The 22,961-nt window shown below is 37.2% G+C and overlaps 1 protein-coding gene across 3 annotated transcripts in view; it reads right to left on the bottom strand.

The window, feature by feature from the left end:
- Cyyr1 (cysteine and tyrosine rich 1) overlaps positions 1-22,961 on the bottom strand; it is an 89,363-nt gene that overhangs the window by 6,187 nt on the left and 60,215 nt on the right. For all 3 annotated transcript variants that reach the window (XM_074072858.1, XM_074072859.1, XM_074072860.1), the window contains one exon: positions 5,710-5,867. In XM_074072858.1, coding sequence (XP_073928959.1) covers positions 5,710-5,867 — 158 coding nt within the window. The remainder of the gene's footprint in view (positions 1-5,709; positions 5,868-22,961) is intronic.

Genomic DNA, 22,961 nt, shown 5'->3' with positions numbered 1-22,961 from the left:
GTTCAGAACATCTCATTCATTCCTACAACCTTTCCTTCCTCTCTCCCTTCCTCCTTTCTTTTTTTCTCCCTCCCTCCCTCTCTCTTTTCTGTCCTTTTGTATTTGAGACAATGTCTCACTATGCAATTGCCTCAGTCTCCCAGGAGATGGGATTACATGCGTATGATCCTGCACAAGGCTCATTCTTGGTCATTTCAACATCCATGTAAGCCTGCTTCTCAGTTCCTTGATATTTTTGCCTCCAGTAATCTTTTCTTCACCCTAGTCATTAACAATAATGGCACTATTTTATAAACTAAATTTATAAATATGACACTACTCTTTATTTCCCTAACCTACCCATTTCATCACTTCTGGGACTTAATTTACTGGATTTCTAATTTACTGATGGCAATTAAAAAAATTAAACTTACGTCACCTTTTTTCCGTTTTCATGTCCTTTTTTCAGCTTAGATTTATGCTCCATCACTAAAATTACTATATTGTCAATGTCCTTATCTTTTCTCTCCCTGTGGCCTAGCAGAAACTGACTGATTAAATTCAGCATTCGACTACCCTGGATCTGTATTCAGAAGCTAATGTGGTTAGAGAAGAAATCACAGTCATATGACTGGTCTTTCTTTCAATAAAAGACCATTTTCTTAAGTGTGTTGATCCTTGTCGTTGTTTGGAGATTACATATTTCTTTAGGCATTTTGCACACCATTTTTGGAAGTGACGTTCCTGATTTTCTTCTTAACTTAGAACACATCCTCAACCATCTTAACTCTCAAAAGAAGACTTGCTTCTTATTTCACTGAGAAAGAGGTATGAATGGAAGACTGTTAAACTCTGACCACCAAACCTACAACTTCCTGCATTTGTACTTATGTCCTGCCTTCCCCTGCCATCATCAACTGTCAACTGCTTGATTTCACTGAGGCTTGCCACTTTACTTGTGTACTGGATCCCATTATTATTCATTCTCAAGGACCCTGATTTTTAGTAATTCCCTATACCTTCTGGATTCATCAGTTTCCTCCTCTATTTTTCCCATCAGTATTCTTACTAGCAAAATACAAGATACCATGATCTGAATTACTCCACGAGAGAAAAAATTCCCATGACTTCATGACCCTCCCAGTTTTCTTGCCCCATGTTAAAGCAAAACACTTCAAGTGTTTTTCTTGCCAGCTCTACTTCATCATAGAATATATCCTTAAGTTTTGAGTACAGTGTTAATTTTGTAAGTATTATTAATATGACAATAAAGAAAGCTTTCTCACATCATGTTTGGACTCTCTGGCTTATACTGAGAAGGGGTACCTTAGTGAAAACAAGACCACATTCACTGTAGCCATCACTTCCCTCCAGTATGGATTGTGTCTTCATGTTTGTAGTCACATTACTACAGAGAGCCTTTCCAGCAAGGCTTTTTGATGTATAAAGAAGTTACATATCACCTAAAAGTTGTCATATTCTGTAAAAACATAGAAATTTTCTCCAATATGAGTTTGTGGTCTTGCATAGTTTTATCAGAACTTAAAAGTCCTCCCATGTTCAGTACAGATGTTTGTAAGCCTGGCCTCATTTGTGAATTAAGTGACGTGAATGGAGTGTGCATGTGTGTGTGTATGTGCTTTTGAGGTCTGACCTCAGGACCTTGCACTTGCTAGGTAAGAACTTAAGTCACTCCCCCAGTCCCTTTTTCTTTAGTTATTTTTCAGATAAGGTTATCCTTTTACCCAGGCTGGTCTGGGACCTTGATCCTCCTACCTATGCCCTTCTTGTAGCTGGGATTACAGGTGTGTACCACCATGGCTGGCTGAGTGTTAATTTCTTAATGAAGTGTTTCCAAGAGATTTTAAAGACTACAGGTCAGTTGTTTTATAAAATGTGAAAGAGCATTAAGTAACTAAGGCTAAGACTTTCTGAAATAGAGTCATGAGATAGTGAGATAACTGCACTCGTACCTGCTAAAGACCAAACTGCAGAATGTGCCAATGATTGGATAAATCAGTTAGGGTCAGCACCCTGGACTTCCATCTCTCAGCTGGAAGTGGGACAGGTTTGTGATTTAGGGTATCCATCCAGTCAATGAACTGTCACAGAAAACAACCTTCTATGGAAAGCTCCTATAAAAAAACTTCTTCTGCATTGCCTAATGGGTCACTATTAAGGGCTGTCCTGATTCAGTGTACCCTATTTCTTTTAATCCTTGCATCAGTCATTTCTTCCAGTTCACAAGAGTGTTCTTCACCTTGAATTTGAAACATATTTTCTCATGCTAAGAGGTCGGCTGCAAAGTCCCAGACAGAACACTGAAGACATGAAGCTGTGCTATCCTCAGAGCAACACAGTCAAAGATGCATGATGCTCGTCTGTCCCTCTTGGCTCTCACATGGGCTGAGATAACCTTCATTATGTTCTTCTTATTTTTCTGGCTTCTAGGCTGTAGGACTATTCAATACAGTAAGTTGGGTTGTCATCTCAATTTTCACAGGGCTAATTAATTAACATGGGTAAAAGCCTTTTGTATTTCCATAGATGAAGGATTTTGAAAAGCAGTCAATACTATGATGTGTTGTTTCTTGATCCTTTAAGTGAAAGCTTAATTAATGACTTTGTGGAGAAAATGGGAAGAAATCAAGCACATTACTGTTGTGAAGACCCAGTCTTTTTGTAGAGGAAATGCTTCCAGCATGCCATCCATTGTGTTTCTTGCATTATTCATTTTCCAGAGCAGTGGACTGACTAAGATGGCAACACATAGCAGTGATCTGCCAGTCAAAACCATGCCACTATAGTTTCAAAACATGTTTCCAGGCACAAAATACAAACATCTGAAACACATGACCTTAGGTAACTTTTTTTTTTAATTGCAGTACTGGAGTTTGAATGCAGGGCCTTATACTTACTAGGCAAGTGCTCTACCACTTGAGCCACACCTCCAGTCCTTTTTGCTTTTTTCATTTATTTTTCAGGTCAGGTCCAATTTTTGCTTGGGGTTGTCCTTGGTCCTCAGTCCAACCTCCACCTCACAAGTAGCAGGGGATACAGCCGTGTATCATCACCCCTCACTTGTTTTCTGAGAGGCTCTCCCAAATTTTTTGACCCAAACTGTCCCAGTAGCATGATCCTCCCACTTCTGCCTCCCATGTAGCTGAGATTATAGGTATGTACCACCATGTTCAGCACAACAATTTTTATCTTCTAATTTTATTCAAAGTTTGGACTTACAGAAAGGTAAAATAAAACATAAAACATCTTATAAAATATTTTTAACTGTCTTGAAATTAATTTTGATTAAGTTTTTTTGTTAAACAAATGTATATCCAGAATATTATGTAAGGAGCACTTCTCCCTGCCTTATTTTCCAATAATGTCTCTGTTAAGACTTTCCTCTGTTCTTGTCTTGGGTTATAGATTGACCCAGGAAAAAATGGAGAGATGTGAAGAATAAAAAGTAGTTCTACCTATTTGTTTTTGCTGTATCTTCATCACAGTATACTTATACCAACCTCATCAATATTCTTGGCAAAATGGGAATACTGGAAATCACAAGTTGTTTTTATAGTGAATAAAAGCTATGTATTACTAAGTGGAACTTAAGGTCGATTCCCTGGGTATTGATATAGGACTAAATTAGTTCTTGTCAAGAGTAGTGCTCTTCATTTACCAGCCAGGTCTGTTAAGTGCCCAGTCTATGCCAAGCCTGGTCTCATATGCTTAGGACAGAGAGGTGAAGAAGCAGACCAAGATCCTTGCCTAATAGAGTTAATATTTTAGTAGGAAATGGATAGTCAACAACAGACATCATCATTAGGTAACTATATGGTCTCTTACAAGATTAAAAGCACCATGGATAAAGATAGGGCAGCCTAGGGTGCTGGGCACATTTCAACTTTAAAATGGGGACTAGAGCAGGTTTAATTCAGAAGGTAACCTTTGATTGAGGACTTGAAGGAAGTGAGAAAGTCTGTTTTAAGCAAAGCCCTGAGTTAGGAGCGTGTCCTGAGTGTTCTCAAAATAGTATGGGACAAAATGTGATGACCCCACAGTGGCAAAGGGAAGAAGAAAAGAAATTGAGGCCCAATAAATTTTTGAAAAGGAGCCAATTCATTCAGTTCCCTAAAACTACCAGTAAGGAAGTTGCCTTTTACTTTGGGTAAAATGAGTAATCACTGGCTTTGGGTCTTCCTCTAGAGGAAATAGAGAAACAGCAGAAGATTTTGAATATGGGAATGACATGATCTGATATGTATTTTTAAAAGTTTGTTCTGGCTACTTTGTTGAGGACAGATGCCAGGGGGCCAAAGGTAGATGCTGGGAGTCTAGCTAGGATGTAAAAACAGTAAAGGAGGTGAGAGCTGACAGTGTGGCTCCCACCCGGGAAATCAGTGAGAAGTAGTCAGACACAGAATGCATTCTGAAGGTACAGATGAGAAACTTTCCAGATTGACCATATATAGGTTTGAGAGATTGAGTGTGTTCAGGGTGGTAAAGCTGTAGACAAGGAATCAAGATGACTCAAGGATTTTGTTCTAAGTCACTGGAAGTCTAGAGATGCCATCAATGGAAATGGTAAAGGTGTGTGTGTATGTGTGTGTGTGTGTGTTGGGAAGAAAATCAGAACTAAAGTTTTAAACATACTAAATTTGGTATATTTATCTAAGTGCAGATGTTCAATAGACATCAAGACAAAATAAATCTGAAAAGAGGTCTGGAATGGAGAAACATAACTTTGGGCAGATTAGCATGTAAAGGATTCTTGTTACTGTGAGGCCAAAGGATGCAATCAAAGAAGTGTAGATGGTTTGTGGAAGAAGACCCAAAACTGAGCCCTGAGAACTGGAAGAGGAAGACCTGACAAGAGAGGAAGTGGAGAAGTTATCATTCCTGTGCTCATTATCTCAAGTGGAAGCTACCAGAGAAAATATTAAAAGAAGAAAGAATGATTAGGAATCCATCGGAGGGCACACTGTATGTAGAAAGTGCCTTGTTCATTTTCTATAGAGACTGAGAGAAAGAGGACAGTGTGGGTGGGAATTTGTTTACTTAACAGTGTGTTAAATTTATAACTTGCTAGACATTTTATATGTCACATCGTCCACACATGGATTGACATAGAAAGAAAGCACTGCTGAAATCTCTAATGAAAAAGGCAGTATTTTGTTTATGGAATCTCAGGTACTCAATGTATTTATATGTGGTACTTCTCACAGATTTTCAGCATATACTTGTCAAATTATTAAGGTATTACCTTTACTATTGGTTAAGAATTTTAATATTATGTGAAAATCCATTCTTTTTGTTGAAAGAAGATATCTAAAAACTTTCTTCAATACTTTTTCTCAAAACACATTGTTTGGATGCCAGTTTATTGAGATATATGGCATGCTTTCTCTAAAATTACTTGCCAGAACTCACTGGTGATAAACACTGTGGGTGTGAATTGTCTATTTATCTTAATTCTGGTTGACTGGCAATTGTAGTCAGTGAGATAACCATTGAGAATATGACTATCCTCAAACACGTGATGGATTTTCTTGCTTGGACCAAAGTAATCTCTATTTAAAGCTACAGCTTCAGTCTACATTTACTTAGAAATGCTGTAGAAAATAGGAGATTATTATTTCAGTGAGTCTTTAATGTTTCTTCCTCTCTCTAAGGAGCAGAGCCTGACTAACAGCCCTTAGTCTTCTTTCAGGAGTAGGCAGTGTTACTCACCAGGATAGGAAGAGATGGCGTTGATGTGGGTGGTTCTGATGACGCCTACTCGGGTCCCCCGGTTGTTCTTCATGCACATGCAGATACAGATGGCAATTCCTGCAATGACCCCCATGATGAACACAATCCCAAACACGATGCCAGCAATTGCAGTGCCTCTAAAAGGAAAAGAAACAAACAAAAAACTAAGTAATTAAAAAAGGACTGTAAGGAGTCTTCAATCTTTCAAATACAGCTCCATGACTGTATGACAAATGTTTCTTTACAAATGTTCTTAAAGATGATTTTTTTTTAAAAAGAGAATCTCTTGAGTCAGCCAAACAAATGTTCTCTTATATTTCAACAGGTAAGAAAAAGTTATAAATCTTCAGGGAATCCTGACACCGTTGATCAATCCATCATTCAAATTCTCATTTTAAAAATTCATGTATTCATAAAAAGCACAATTCTTCACTTGCAATCACTAAAAGAATAATTAAAAACCATTTTTTTCTATGCACTTAAACAGTAAAGATTCATCCATTGAGCATGGAGTGCATGTTTTTAAATGAAAACAACTTGATAAATGACAAAATATTAAATACAGTTTAACATTTATTCTTGATTAAAACTCTTCATAGAATAAGAATGTTTTTCTTTATACAACAAAGAAATCCAAGACAAACATCATTTTTTATGCATAGGACTATTACAGCAAATAAGCATTCTCATTAAATTTGGGAACAACATAAGCTAAACCACCAATTCTACTTATGTTAACAGTTATCTTCAGAAAGTTTTAGCTCATACAATAAAACCATAAATAGAAAAAAATGTATGAAAGGGTCAAGATTATTATTATTTGTGGATAGTATGATTTATAGGCATCTACATTTGTCCACTATTTTGAAAAGGAAGAAACAATCAAAGATCCAAAGTTTATTTCAGATTAGGTTTACAGAAAGAGGAACACAGTACATGGTGACACAGTTTCAAAAGCTCTTTCTAGAAGTCCTTAGCATTTCCTTTACCACTGGTATTATGAAATTTCATAATGTGCTCAGATTAAAAGATATTTTGTCAGACCTTAGGATACTTTATTTCTGGAAACTCATGTTCTTCACAGTTTTTGAAATTTCATCGACTTAATCTTCCAACGTTTTACTGAGCTTGTGAATTTCAGTCATTCTATTTTTAATTTTCAATTGCTTTACCTTGTTCTCTACTGTACTCTCTTAATGTTTTAAATAGTTTCTTGTATGCTTTCATGGATGCAGTTTCTTAACCTCTGAAGGTACTAATGATATATTCTTTAAAACATTCTCTGAATGTTAAAGTGTATTTCTTTTGTCCTGTCCAGATTCCTTTTTAATCAATTATTTTGATCTCTTTCATGTTTGATGTGTTCCTGAAATGTCTAGTGATCCTTGAATCCCCTCTGCCATGGCTTCCATACGGCTCCTGTGTCCACGAGCTTGGTCACAAGCATGGCAACATGAAGAGCTGGTGGAACCTTTAGAGGTGTAAGTTAGGTCATTGATGGGGCGCCCCTGGAAGAGATTGACATAGTTCTCAAGGAATCTGGTTGCTCTGTGGATTCCTGTCTTGCCCTGTGATTCCTCTCTCTCACACCTGTTCTGTCATCTGACAAGATGTAACATCGTCAGGTGGGCTCTTGGCCGAGGTGGTGCCACACTAGTTGGACTTTTAGATTAAAACTGTGAGATAACAACCTCTTTTCTTTATAAGCTACACAGTCACACATAAAAAAGAGGCTTTAAATAGTTCAGTGTGCAAGGCGAGAATTTCACAGGAGAGTACCTCAGAGGAAGTCCACCTGAGCTCAGTTTTCATATATCTTTTCCTTGGGGTGTTTCATTTTTCTTCACAAAAAGATACTAACCTCACTGCTAGGATCCTGAACTATGGACTTTCTTGATGGAAAGGATGTAACTTTTCACAAAATCCTCTTGCTTTCACCTCAGGGACCCAGTGTCTTTCAGATTTAAAAGCATGGTTTCAGAAGCCAAACGATCCACCTTCCAACTGCAGCTGGTGAACCCTGCACCAGTCTCTTTGTACCTCAGTTCCTTATTTATAAAGTGAAACCAAATTGGTCCTTATCTGACTTTTCTGCCACATAGTTTTTTTCCTTTTTGGATGGTACCGGGTTTGAACTCAAGGCTTGCAAGGAAGGTGCTCTACAGCTTGAGTCACACCTCCAGCCTTTTTAGCTCTGCTTATTTTAGAGATAGGGTCTTACGTTTTGCCCAGGATTCCTGCCATTGCTGGAATGACAGGTGCATGCTACCACACCCGGCTTTTTTCCATTGAGATGGGCTCTCAAAAGCTTTTATGTCCCAGCTGGCTTGGAATAGTAATCTTCCTGATCTTAGTCTCCCCTGTAGCTTGGGATGACAGGCAGGTGCCACAGTAACCAGCTATTGGTTGAGATGAGATGGTGTCTTTTCCTGGGCTGGCCTCAAACTGTGATACTCCTGATTTCAGCCTCCTAATTTGTCAGGATTATAGGTGTGAGCCACCAGTGCCTGATTCTGTCAAATTTCTTATCATAAGTCTTGTGCTCATGGACTTATTCACCAGATCAGTATATTCTTATTTTCAGTGCTCTCTGAATATCCATACTTTTCTAGGCCAGTCTCATAATCTCTTAACCTCAACTGATGTGTCTCACCTTTCAGGAATGTTCAAATTTTGGAAAGGGAATAAAAACACTGAATATTGTACAATACTTCCAAAGGCAGTAGGCATATCCTGCATATTTACCTTTGTACAATGAAGGTGACAATATTAACACTCATGGGTTACACAGTGATTAGAGAAAAGCCCCAGGTTCCCCCAGGCCTAGTCTTGCCACCAATGACCCTTATCTGCACTTCTGAAATCCAAAGAAACTGCAAATTAAAAGTACAGATAAAAATTGTGAACCTCGATTTGTGGGTATTGACAAGAAGATCTTTTCTCTCCCAGACTTTGCCCTACTCACTTAAAAGATAGAATACCATGGAAAATTCCAACAAACTTCTTTATGATATTTCTACAGGCATCTTTACTTTGTTATTAAATTATCAAGGCAGAATAAAACATATTTGGGTGTGTAGCTATTAGTAATTAGAAAACTACAGAGCCTAGAGTTCAAAAAATGAATCTTTTCAAGAAAAAGATTTATCAAAGGAGATAATTTGAAGTAAGATAATGAAAAAGTTATCTGTAAACCTCCTTTGTATTGTAATTTTCAGGCCTAAATAAGATTAATTGGAGTGCTTAATTTATGTTCCAGAAATAACCAATGGCCCAATTATTTAGGCATTGAGTTTCCAAAGTATGTGTTCAGGGAGCTGTGAAGATAGCAAACTGAGGCATATTTGTATCCACTAGTACCTTTTTTAAATAGAGGAAGGTAGAAAATTAGTCACATTTTGTTTCCATGTTGGCAGTTCAGGTAAAAGTACCGGCTCTTAAGGTCAATCATGAGGTTGCAATTAATGTTTAAATAAGTTTTTTTGATTAAACTATGATTTGGGTGTCATTGATCTTTGATACCCATTTGCAGTTTAAATTACCATGTGAGACATGATAAATAAAAAATACACAGCATGGTTTACTTCATTATCAATTAAGAGAAGTATTAAATAAGCAGTAATTTACCTATATATAAATAATTTGGTTTAGTCAACTGTTGGGGAGAGAGAAGCTATTAATTTGAGAAATTTGGTATCATTATAACTTTGAAAAATTTTAGAGAATATGTTTTTCAAAAGAATGATTTTCAGGGATTGCATATTTTTTCCTTTTTAAACTTTTATTTCAGAATAATTATAAATTCCCAGGAAGTCATAAAAGTAGTACAGAGAAGTTTGGTGTGTCCTTCATCCAATGGTTGTATGTTATATAACTACATTACAACATCAAAATGAGAAATCTGATATCGGTATAAAGAGTGTGTATAATTCTATGTCATCTGAACACAACCATCATAAGCCAGCATGGTAACAAACCGTAACACTTTCCTCATGTTACTACTTTATGATCACATCCACTCCTCACCACCCTCACTACCTCCTGGTACTACCACTCTGCCTTCCATTTCTGTTATTCTGTCATTTCAAGAATGTTGTGCAAATAGAATCACACAGTGTGGGACCAATGAAGCAGCCTTCTTTCAATTGCATAATGTCAGAATCCCATCCTAAATTTTGTGTGTGTGTGTGTGTGTGTGTGTGTGTGTGTGTGTGTTATTGGAGTTCACTTCTGTGTGAGTAGTATTCCCTGGTATGAATATAACACAGTTTGTTTAATCATACTTGTTGTAGGATATTTTGGTTATTTCAGGTTTTACAAATAAAACTGCTACCTATGATTATGTATAGGTTTTTGTGTGGACACAGGTATTCACTTTACAGTGAGAAATACCCAGGCATGTGATTGTTAGGATGTGTAATTAGGTATATGTTTGATTTTCAAAGGAATTGCCAAACTATTATTCAGAGTGACCATACCATTTTATGGCCACACCAGCAGTGTCTGAGATGCACAGTTTCTTTGCATCCTTGCCAGTATTTGGCATTGCCATTATTTTTAAAATCCAGTAGTTTTGGTGGATGTGTGGTGATATCTCATCATAGTCTTAATTTACATTCCCCTAACAGCTAGTTAGTCATGAGCTTACCTGACTTCACTAAATCTTCTTCAATAAACTGTCTCTCCTCTTTTTTTAAATTAGATTGCTTATTTTACTGTTGTGTTTTTGAGAATTCTTAATAAATTTTAGATGAGTCCTGTATCAAATATGTAGTTTGCAAATACTTTCTCCCATTCTGTAGCTTGTCCTTTTGCTTTCTCATGAGGGTTTTTTACAGAGCAAAAGTTTTTAATGAATTTTAATTTGTCAATTTTTTTCTTTTGTGTATTACACTTATAGCACCATGTCTAAGATCTTCACCAAGATCTTGAAGATTTTCTTCTATTTTCTTCCAAAAGATTTAGTTTTACATTTGATATTTAAACCTATGACCCATTGAAGAACCTCCAAAATATCTATATTGCTTAGAGATCAAAGACATATACAAAATGGGAATAAAATGATCTTGAATCTATTGTGAATTATAGGGTGACCCACATATTACTTTATCAGTAGAGTTCAATGGTAAATACTTTAATGAAGAGAGCAAGAATGACTCAAGCTAAAAATTATTTTTTGAGAATTGGTTATTTTGCACTCATCATTGCTGATCAAATTTTCTGAACAAAGTCTGGGTGTGGCAGTGTACATCTATAATCCCAGCAACTCAGAAGACATTGATTGAGTGGATCGTGGTTCAAAGCCAGTCCAGGCAAAGAAGTTAGTGAGATCCCCATCTCAACCAATAAGCCAGTTGTGGTGGTGTATGCCTGTAATCCACTTGGGAGGTTTAAATAGATAAATGGGGATCTGAAGCTAGTCCCAGGCAAAAAAGGGAGACTCTACCTGAAAAACAACTAACTTAAAAGGGCTAGGAGCTGGGCTCAAGTTGTACAGCACCTGTCTAGCCAGTGCAAGGCCCTCAGTTCAAACCCCAGTACTACTAAAAAAAATTGCTTTTTCTGAACAAGTGCCCAATTCCGACTTGATTTTGATCCAGTATTGACTCTGGAAGTTAAGTGGATAGGATTAAGTGACAGTAATTAAACATTGTTTTTCAGTTCATTGTATGAACTGAAACACACAAACACACACTGAGAGAAAGAGAAAGAAAGAGAGAGAATCAGTTTATATCTCAAGAAATACTCAGACACTTGTTTTCTCAAATAAAAATCAAGTATTAAGTAAATTCCTCTAATGTATATTTATAATCTATTATATGTAGATATATATATTTATAAGACATGTAATGATTCATTCTTGATATATCTGTATGCTCTGTGGATACCAAATGTCATTATTTGATTAGATGTCAGCATAACTTTGAGATAGCACAACAAAACATACTGTATGTCAAAATCTAAATGCAATGATTCATAATTACAGAAGTTACTAGAACCTTTTCATATGGTATTTTCTTTTTCTATAGGAAGTGATTCATTTAATCATTTACTTGGCAGCAGTAGGTTTAATTTCCCAAACATTCCCTCAGGGAGTTTGTCATTATGCCTGCAATTCCGCATGGCTGCCTCTAGATGGCAACTTTCATGCCTAATCCAATTAAATCTGTCCTGAGCATCTGCCATATGCTGCATGATTCTGGGTGCTGGAACACACAGTTGCATGGTATATGACATTTGCCTTCAAGAATTCAGAGCCATGTAGCTAGTAAGAAGAGACAGATTTGGAGAGTTAACTATCTTCAGGCACAGATGAAGACCACAAAACCATGAAATAATTTGATCATAATCAGCAAAATAGGTGAATTTTTGAAAAAGATAGTAGAAAAGTAATAGGTAAGAAACTAATGAGTTATTAATGGATTATTAATACTTCCCCTTAGTTACACATAATAGTTTTTCTTTTAATTCATAAGGTGCTTTTGTGAAATTGACTCCAACCCACGTGTTTTGCAGGTGAGAAAAACCAAATAAATAAGAAGCTAAAATAAAATTTTTGTCAGATCTTTTATCTAGTTTTGTGCTTAAGAACAGAGCCTAGCCATCCAGTTTCCACCAAAGAGCTCTTTAGATGTCATTGTCCTCATTCTCTCATCCATTCCACACCCTTGTGGGGTCTCTTTATTGTACCAGAGACTCTACTAAGCACTAGGGAGGTAAAAATGAAAAAAAAGTCTAGCTGGGAAGTTGAGAAGGAGAGCAAAGAATACCTGGAAATTTTGGAAATCCAACAAGGTGTGACTGATTGAATGGGGAGCGAATGAGAAGCGGACATGCAGAATGCCTATTATGGAGGCGACTGCACTCAGCTACACACTACAGTCATAAAATGATATGAAAGAGAGGAGACAGGAGATGGTAGACTAGATTGAAATAGCTGGAACCACTTCATGCATGTACTTCTGCCTTCCACCTTCCAAACCTACAAAATTCTGTTACTTCCAGACATGGTACTCTCATTGCATTGTATCTGCACAGTGCACCCTTTTGCAGTAACCTTTGCTGAGATTTTCCACGAAGCCAGACACCTTAACTTGCTTATGATAATTACTTTAGATAGGGCTTTCTTCTTTTTTATCTGTGCTTTTTTACTATCATATTTTGAGTGTAAAAAGCAAACCAATATTTTAACAGAGATTACGAAGATTCTATTGAAAGTCAACTTTTTTGAGGTTAGTTCCTGAGAGCATGTAAGATTTGAGGTGTGATTATGAAAATTCAAAGCTAATCTGCTTATCTCTCCACTGGCTCCAGGATGGACAGTTTCAAATATATGTGGAGGTTCACAGTCATCGATCCAGGAGAACAACAGTTGCCTTTTGGGGCCTATAATTTAAAGATTTCATAAGGGTTCTGTGGGGCTGGAGTTGGTGATGGAGGATGAAAATCTTCCCAAACTAGCTGTTGAAGCAGGTTAACAGACCTTGATGGCATAAAGGACCTCTGGCAATGAACTCGTGTGCTTAACCTAGTGTTTTTTTTTTTTTTTAATGTGACTTTGCTGACTGACTGCTTGATTGCACATTATAAGCTGGCCTGCCCAAGAAATAACCCTAATCCTCTTCCTGGACCCTGAAAGTCCCCATCCTCTGTCAAGACAAGCCTGTGATTGATCACTGTCTGTTGGGGGAGGTCTCCTTTCCCAGGGCTGCCAATGATTTACTTGGTTCTGACACTTATTATCTGCATGCAACTCTCATGAGCTGGAGGTTGACCAGACATGACAGCTGCTGCCTGGTCACATCTCTCAGGAGGTCTTGTTCATGACCACACCTGTGCCAGCTGATGGTGATTGATTGGAGCTGTCACATTTTGGCTTTCTCTTAGGATCTAGCCTCATGCTCATTAAAGTCATTTACAAGCAGTCCAGTCTTCTCACAGCATCAATGATATTCTCTCTTACTGTAGATGGCTGTTGCTATAGAGCACCAAATAGCTCCTGGCCTTTAAAATATCTTCCTGTTATCTACTAAACAACAACAAATTTCAACCTTGTCTCATTCTAGTAGTAGAAGCAAATTCAGAGAAGGACTGTGATTGGCTTAGCTGGTGATAGACTTTCAAGAAGGCCTATTAAAAAATCACTATAATTATCTAAGCAGAAGGTATAAAAAGACTCAACTTGACAATATACAGTTAGATCAATACGCATGGAAAAGGCCATAGATACCACAGTGGCTCAGCTCCAGTTAGATGCCTTTCTATGCACCTGCCATTTGTTACTACTGGGGAAAGACTTGGAAGATATAAATGTGGTTGGTTTAGAAGCAGAGGCAGAGGGGTTGGCCAGACATAGATGTCTGCACACACACTGTCACTTTATGTAGTTGACATTCTTAGAATTCCAGGTCCAAGTTTGAATCTATAGATGTGAACAAGAATTACAAGGAATGAAGGACAGATAGATACTCTCAAATCTCAGTTCTGTAAATCCCTTGTCTAAACCATAGTATTAGAAAGGTAAATTTGGACAAGTTTGTAGGTGTGACACCATGAGGATTTTTATGGACTTCTATTCTGACAGACCCTTACTTCAAAAAATAGTTTGATGTCAAGGCTGGAGGGATTCATAAATTATGTAGCAACAAAAAGCTTAGAATATCTCCCTAGTCTAGATATGCTGTTGGACTGAAGGAGACAGAATCTGAAGAACACACACACACACATACACACACACACAATTATAATGAAAGGAAGGCATTAACTGCAAATGAGGAAGCATGGACTGGGCTTAGGAAAGCAAAGAGGATATGAAATCACCTAATCCCCTAATCTAAATGTGTTAGTGTGTGTGAGGACATGCTGTAGTGTATGGGTGAGTACCTACTGGGCTGTGTGTGAGTGAGAAGTTGTGTGTGTATGGTCTTGAGGCTGGATTACTGAAAGAGGAATCTGAATCTGTATATTAAAGGAAGACTAGGAATTAATCAAAGAGAATTGGAGGGATTATAGTAGAAGCACATTTCAGATAAAAAATATGCAAATGCCACAGGAATGTAATATTTTATGGTATGTTTAAGGAAATGTGAAAAGCTAGAGTTGCTTGAATAGAAAAAACTGAGAGGTAAGGCTGAAAAATAAGCAGAGGTTTGGTGGCCCCATTAGGAAGGTCTTCAGTGACACAGTAAAGAACCTAGACTTTTTATTGAAATCTATGGGAAACAAGTGAAAGCTCGGATCACAGAGTAGATTTGATGGGTACCAAACTGTACTCAGAAAGTCCTATTGAAGGCCCATTGTAGTTATCTGAACAAAGGATGGCAAAAGTCTCAACTTGATAATGATACTGGGCTAGGGAAGAAGGTGTATGTGAGGGACTCAAGAACACAGAAAGTAAATTCACTGTTATCTTAAAATTATCAAGTTTAAACTCCTGAAGGACTTTATGCTATCCCTGGTCATCTGAAGCTTTTGGATAACCCCAGCATTTAAAAGGCACTAAGTCTGGAGGGAGCTTATATTTCATTTTGGCAAACAGAATATTGGAATATTCCTATATTTTAGAATAGGAGGACAGGGCATAAACTTTGTTTATCCTTGTTGCCTAATGGTCTGATTTTAACCAAGTATGTTTTTTGAGGGTGAACATGTTTATAAAAGGCATACTTGATTTTAATACTATATTGCACAAACTTTTAGGATAATGAAATGCATAGACAAGAGGTTTGATTTATTTGCATAATCAGTGAACTCTTTAATTGTCCTCTGAAACTAGTGTCCCTGAGCCTCTGTACAACATAAATTAAAAATAATAGTCTGAGTTATTCTTAGATTGCTTCATGCAGCCTGATCTTTCCATCCAGGTCTTTGTACAGTTAGAATCTAATTGGATTAGATGATGCTTGAGGTTCCCTCCAGCTGCCCAGCACCACAACTAATTAGCAGAGATTCTACTTCAATAATACAGTTGCTGCAGGTTAGCAAAGGAAAGCAAAGCAGAGGTAGAAATTTCAGCCTAATGAACATGGAAGTGAGTTAAACTCCAGTGTGATGATTAATTACAGTCCAATAAGAACAAAATTCTATGAATGTTGACTAGTTACAATTTAAGCTATATTTATCTACACAATTTTTTCTACAGTATCATCTCCAATTCTAAAGTGGAAAGAGAATATCTCTTTTCAACAATTTTTATTTCATTTATTGTCAATATAAACAACAATCTGGTGGAATCACAATCAAGGTAACAGTAAATTTTTATCTATGTAATTATAACTGCATGCACTCATTGATATGATTTAGCCAGCTCTTCTAAAATAATAGTTCAATCTCTCTCTCTCTCTCTCTCTCTCTCTCTCTCTCTCTCTGTCTCTCTCTTTCTCACTCTCTAAGAGTCTTGATATGCACCCCAGGATGGTCCCAAACTCACTGTATAGTCTAGACCAGTCCCAAACTCATGAGCCTTTTATCTCTGCCTCCTGAGAGCTAGAATGGCAGGTGTGTACCACTACACTTGGCTTCTAGCCAGCTCTTAATTAATTATTTTCACTTTGGAGGGATATAGTTTTCTCTTAAAGATCTTGGCAAAAAAGACTATACCATGATACAGTAGTTGGTGTGGAAGATATCCTACATGAATTTTTTTTCCTTAAGAGTAAGAGTTAGGATATGTTAATTAGCTCTATTTACTATTCCACAATGTATACATGTATCAAAATATTACATTGTATCATATAAGCTATAAACATATTTATATTTTTATTACTTTTCAATAGCAAAATGAAAGATTAACAAGTCAGATGGATTCTGTGCCTTTTAAGAGTAGAATGTTTTATTGAGTTCTCTGAAATTCCCATAGGTCAGAGGACTTCTCACTCTTACAGCCATAAGATTTACAAGAGGGATTTATTTCTGCTTTGAGCCATCAGAGTGATGTTCTTAACACCACAACTTTGTTTCTTTGTATGTCTCAGAAGTCAGGGAAACTTCATTCTGCTCCAGGTATTGGGACAGGCAATAAGAAGGAGAGTAGCAGAGAAACAATTTTTCTACCAGGGGAGAAGAAAATTAGTCAAGATAAGCTGTGTAGACTGGCTATAAATACATAACAGTATAAGCAATAGTTATTCAAGTAACATATTGCCTATGTAGACATGCAGAAAAGGCACATTACAGTTTGAACTATCTCTACTGATTAAAGTTTCTTCTGATTAAATCATTGAAGATTAGGCAGAGAGAGGTAGACTCAAGAAGAAGAAACAGAAGCATGAAATAAGGGGGTAAAAATCTTTTGTTTCACAGTTCCATTTTAGCAAAGAGAATATGGCAGCAGGGCAGTAGAGACAGTTAAGTCATATCAAATATTCATTCAGTCTCCACATTTCCAGTTTCCAGTGCTTTTTGGAGGGGCCATGTAACTATTAGAAAATTAATGTATCTGTCAACATCAGATAGAATCCATGTCTCTTCTTCCACTCCTCCTTCTCCCCAATCTGTTTGTGAGACTGGAAGTAAAGGATTTTGGGATGAAGAGCTAGCTCACAATATAGAATGAGGATGTCACTGAGTCATGGCTTGAGGGAGACCCACACAGCAATCGAAGTGTGCTGAGATAAGTCATTGAGATTTCAGTGTTTATTTGTTTCTGCAGCATCAGCTTCATGATTAAGAGAACAGATGTGGATTTAGTGAACCAATCCAGTGTTTAAAGCCTGCTTCCCACTACTAAATAAACTCTGTGACTTGACCCCTCCGAGCTTCAATTTGTGAGCAAAAATCTTGTTATGAGACTAGAACACTATAAAGCATTTCAACTAAGGAAATGTAATGGAGCAGTGAACACTAGAAATACTGCTTTCCAAGGCAGATGAAGCTTCGAGGGACTCAGGTGTGGATGTTAGGCTCCTCCAATTATATAGCTAAGTAAGCCTGCACAGGGCACCTACCTGATTTGGTAAGGAATGTAAGAGTCCATTCCACGTTGTTTCAGCACTGGCTCTGAGTTAGATTTAAATACTTTGGCCCTAACTGAAATCTATTAAATCAGAATCTCTGGGAATTCAGACATTGTGATATTTTTACACTTTTTTTTTCAGCCAGTGTTGGGAATAGTTACTGAATTGGCATAACTGGAGGCTAAGATTTCCACAATGATGTCTAAAGCTGCTTAAGAGTTTTGTGTCTCAGTAGAAGCTGGTTCAGAGCTTGAGGAAAAGAAACTTTGGGTGGGCTCTGAAGTGTGAAACTGGAAACCAAGTGATTTTATTGGCAATTTCTCAATAAAAAGGAGTAATTTAAGCCAAAACATTTTTAAGGACAGAAATGACATAAAAGAAAAGTCATTGTGAATATTATTTTCTTCCCAGTCCTCATTTTATTTTATATTTTCAGTTTACTAGGTATATGTAAAATACAGAAAGAAATCACAGATAATAAAGTGTATATTCAATATAGAAAACCTTGTTGGTGTGGGAGGGCAATTACCGGGAATTGAACCCAGGCCTCATACATGGCAGGTATATGCTCTACCACTGAACTATACCTCCCACTGCCTTAATTTGGAAAAACGTTCATGATTGGTGAATATACAGAACTATAAACATTAACAAAATGGTACAGAAATAGAGATACTGAAAAATTGTTGGCAATATTGTATGTTTCATAGATAGCAATATAAAATTGGCATATCAGTGTTTCCCAAATGGAGAAAAAATTCAGTCCAGCACCTAGAAATTTCCAGATTTGTTGATATCCATAATTTATTTCATTATCTGATCCACTGATGACCTAACTCATGTTCAGCAAAAAAGGTCAATTTTCTATTAGAGGTAAATGAATCTTATCAAAAAGGTGTATGCTAGTGTCTTGTAGGCATTCATAATTGTTACTCATAAATTTTCCCTGCTTGTGGATCACTAATGTCTAGTAGGATGACAAATCTGAAAACTTCTTATCATTAAAGACACTTATTGGACAGTAATGTATTGGTTATTTGGTCTTAATAATTTAAGAAGCTTACCAAGGGGCACATAACTTGGTTATACTTATTTGCAATGGTGGCAAGCTTTTTATATTTTTTCTTTACTGCTATCAGAGTAAAATATTCTTAATAATTTTGACTGGTCCTGAAAATATTCTCACAGTTGGTCAGATTTAATTTGCAAAGGAGACCTTTTGCACCAATGTACTTTCAGCAAGAAATCCATATCATAAAAATTCCAGGGAACCATTCCAGAAACTTATTTTATAGAACCAGTTTTGGATAATGCCAATCAATTCACTAGTTCATGAATATGAAGATTGTTTCATCAATCTTGTATCACTCAAGTCTAGAGCACAAAGTAAACCTTTTAATAAGAATTTGGATTTGATTCTATAAAAAGACTAGGTCATTTTTTAAAAGCAAATCAACTAGCAAAAGTGCTATGAGAATCATGCCTACAGTGAATGATGGTCACAAGAGAAGGCTTCAGTTTTGTTCCATGAATCTTATCCTTTGTTTTTCCCTTCTGCTGCTAGCACAGAATTTGCTTCTTATATATTCCCTAAGGGAACTTCTATAACCCTATGGGGCTAGAAAAATAAAATTTGATTTCTTATCATTTTAAATTCAATTTATTAAAATGTCATGGTTTCCCTATCTGACCCACCTGAGGACTCAGACATCCTGCTTCCTACAATAATATTTTAATATTGTAAAATGAATAATTATTTTGTGTGCGGGGGGGGGCAAATCCAATTAGAATCAAAGTTTGTTATGTTATAAAATGCCTGAGGAATGCAAGTAGTTTTTTACATTGAGAGATAAGTGAACATCTCCCTTTGGCACACCTAAGTGTAGATATTGATTTTTGCTTTCCATTGGGTTAAAATATCTGACTGGAGTCTCAAACTGAGCTCACTTATTTAATTTGTATTGTGTATTTTTATTTGTTTGAAATTTCAAGCAATATAGTTTTAGATTTGGTGTCAGCCCTATGCAATGTCTCCTCTTTACTTTGGGTAAGTTTTGGAAAAAATGTGAAGAATATATCTCTTCTTCATATTTTCACATTCTATATGTATTTTTCTAGGAGCGTAGATACAACAGTGACTTAGAAGGTGTCACATTTGCCCTCTACCAGGGAAGAAAGATAGTTAGATAACAGATGTATTTGATGCTTAAGGTAAGAGGTATTATGGAAGTTGTAATTAAAATGAGACTTGAAAAGTGAGTTAGTTGAGGAAGACAAGAAAAACTATTCAGGAAGAGGAAACTTGCAGAAAAGTGGGAAAGCCCAGGCTTATTTTAAGAGAGAAGAGCTTAGCACAAGCACTGTCTATAGTTTTGATGGTAAGGTGTTTGACTAATGTTTGCAGATGAGTAACACAGAGACTAGCTCATGGTCAAATTGCTGATAGCCATGGTAAAGTGGACACTATAAAGTAAGGGGCTGGTTATCTGCAATAGAGCTGTGTTTCAGAAGTATGCAAGCAAAAGGAAAGCAGATTACAAGAGGCAAGAATGGAGACAGGTACACAAATTAGGAGGTTGCTGAGTAACTGAAGTGAGGAGAGACATTGCTGAGTACAGTTATTGAATGGTGGTCCCCAAAAAGATATGGCCATGTCCTAATTTCCAGGACCTGTGAGTGTTACCATGTTTGGAAAGGACCATTGGGATGTAATTAACTTAACGATCTTGAAATGTAGAGTTCATTCAGGTTCATGTGGGTAGTCCTTAAATCAAATGACAAGTACCCTTCCATAGAACACACAAAGAAATGCGACTGTGGAGGCAGAGGTCTCCACATGAGCCAAGGAATGGTGACATCACCAAAAACTGGAAGGAGACAGGAAGGTTTCTTCTTTAGGGAATACAGAAGGAGTGTGACCCTGCCTGAGCTTTTGTTTTTCAGGGGACTTCTTGTTCCCATAACTGCAAAAGAATTCATTTCTGTTATTTGAAGCTAGTGGTTTTCGTAATATGTAATGGCAGCTATGTAACTAGTACAGCAAGGCAAGAGAAAAACAAAGGAGGAGAGAACATGGTGCATTGGGGACTCTGAACAAGTCCACTACAGCAGGATCTAATTATATTCATGAGAGAGAAGCCAGAAATGAGGCTGGGCAGGCAAGCAGGAGGTTACATTTGTGAAAAGCTGCTGGGTCTGTATGCACATGGAATGCCAAAAGATCAGTGGGTGGTCAGACTGGCAGAAGGAGGATTCTGTTTTTGAGAAGTGGGAAGAAGAGTTGGAAAGGGAAGAAAAAAGAACTGAACACAGTATTTTCTTGTAAGAGGAGGGGTCTACAGCAGTGTAGGAGTGAGGGGGAAAATAGCTGGGGGAAGAGGGAAATTTACATTTTGTCCAAAATACAACAATACCATAGCTAGCTTGATCTGCTGTAACACATACCAGGTTGGGTGGCTTAAAGAGTAGATATTTATTTCTCACAGTTTGGGAGGCTAGAAAGTCCCACATTAAGATGCCAGAAGACTTAGTTCTTGGTGAGGATCTGTTTTCTGGTGTGCAGATGGTTGCTTTCTGTCTGTGACCTTCTGTGACAGAGAGAGGATGCTCTGATATCTCTTCTTCATCCTGTGAGGGCACAAATCCATCATGGGATTCTGCCCTCTTCACGTCAGTTAAAACTCATTACCTGTCAATGGCCCTGCCATCCTAATACTATCATAATACCATCAGTTAGGGATTATATTTTTTAGGGACACAGACATTCAGTTCATAACAAAGAATTTAACTATTCCATGTGGCAATAGGGCCTTGTTGGATAGTCAGCATAGAGCTATTCTAGGTCCTGAGAGTTCCACCTGGAAGGGTCATGGATCTGCAATAGGAGAGTCTGTCTGTGTGGTCTGGCAGATGGAAGCCAAGAGGTGGCATAGGGAGGAAGAGACAGCGTAACTCACAGTAGATATCAACAAGGGTACCAGCCCAGCATAGGAGAGGTTTGTTCTAAGTTATGGGGTTGCTATCTTAGGTGCCAAACAGCTTAAGAAAATACCTATTAGGAGCTGAGCAAGAACTTTCCCCTGACCTCCTCTCTTCTCTCTCACAACTGTCATAAGTGGTGGGGCAGTGCCAATGGATGAGAACAGAGCAATTGTCCAGATTCCTCTCCTTAAAGTCAGGTGAGCCACCAATTGCTGGCCTCCAGTGGTAGATGGGGAAAAGCATAATATGAAGTCTGAAATGTTTACTCACATTTAAAATTTCTGAAGTACAGTGTTTTGAAACTTAGAAAACTTAAGGACTAAGTGTAAACAGAAATGTCAAGGTCTGCTACATTCTCAGCCATCAGAGGGGAGAGTTGAGTTGAATTTTGCTTATCTATCAAGCATCACACTTGTTCCATGTATGTTCAGACATTAAAAAAAAAAGGACAGACATATCCTCTAAGGACTGCTAGTGAGGAACAAAAGCAATAAGGTGGCAAAGGCCCATTCTGAATTAGATCCTTGCTCAATTCCTTAGTGCTGAAATAAGGATGGACAAATCAATGTGTCCAATGTGCTTCTAATTCTTAGAAAAAAATTTATTCAGAAATTTCTGAAGTATCACATAGAGATTCCATTTGTTTTCCCTAGACAAGGGAGAGGTCTCTAACAAGGTTAATACCAAAGACCCAGTATTGAGAGATGGAATTGAAAAGGCTTTTCACTCAGTTCACATGGGCTGTTTCTTTCCCCTTGGTTCATTCACTACTTAATCTTTTGGTCTCATTTTCTTTGTCTGTACAGTATAGGTAATGGGTCCCAATTTCATCTTATGTTATCATGATGGAAAGATTCCCACTGTTAGACTGAATGAAAATCTGAGCAGTAATACCCACTTATCTACCTCTCTGAAGTATTGTAAGAATTAATGACGCTCGCAAAGTGTATTGAAGATGAAGAGTACACCATAAGAGACAGGGCTGAGGAGTATTATTAAAAATGTCAAAGGATAAGTATATTTTAATGAGTGTGGAAAAAAACCCATCCTACACAGGGTCTTGATTTGCTTGCCTGGTGCTTCAGGGTAGAAATAAATAGACATGATATCTGAGTAGAAAAATAAAAGTAATCATAAAACTTAATAATCCAAGACATTAATAGTAAGCTATTCTTTGAACCCTAAAAATGTCAACTTAAAATTTTAAAATAAAGTACTGATTTATGCACCCAGAATCTAATGAAATCAAGCAATATGTCTTGGTGATTTAGAATCATCTGTACAGAAAGGCAAAGG

This window comes from Castor canadensis, chromosome 5 (genome assembly GCF_047511655.1).
Source record: "Castor canadensis chromosome 5, mCasCan1.hap1v2, whole genome shotgun sequence".
Lineage (NCBI taxonomy): Eukaryota > Metazoa > Chordata > Mammalia > Rodentia > Castoridae > Castor > Castor canadensis.
This window is presented reverse-complemented; position numbering and strand designations above follow the sequence as displayed.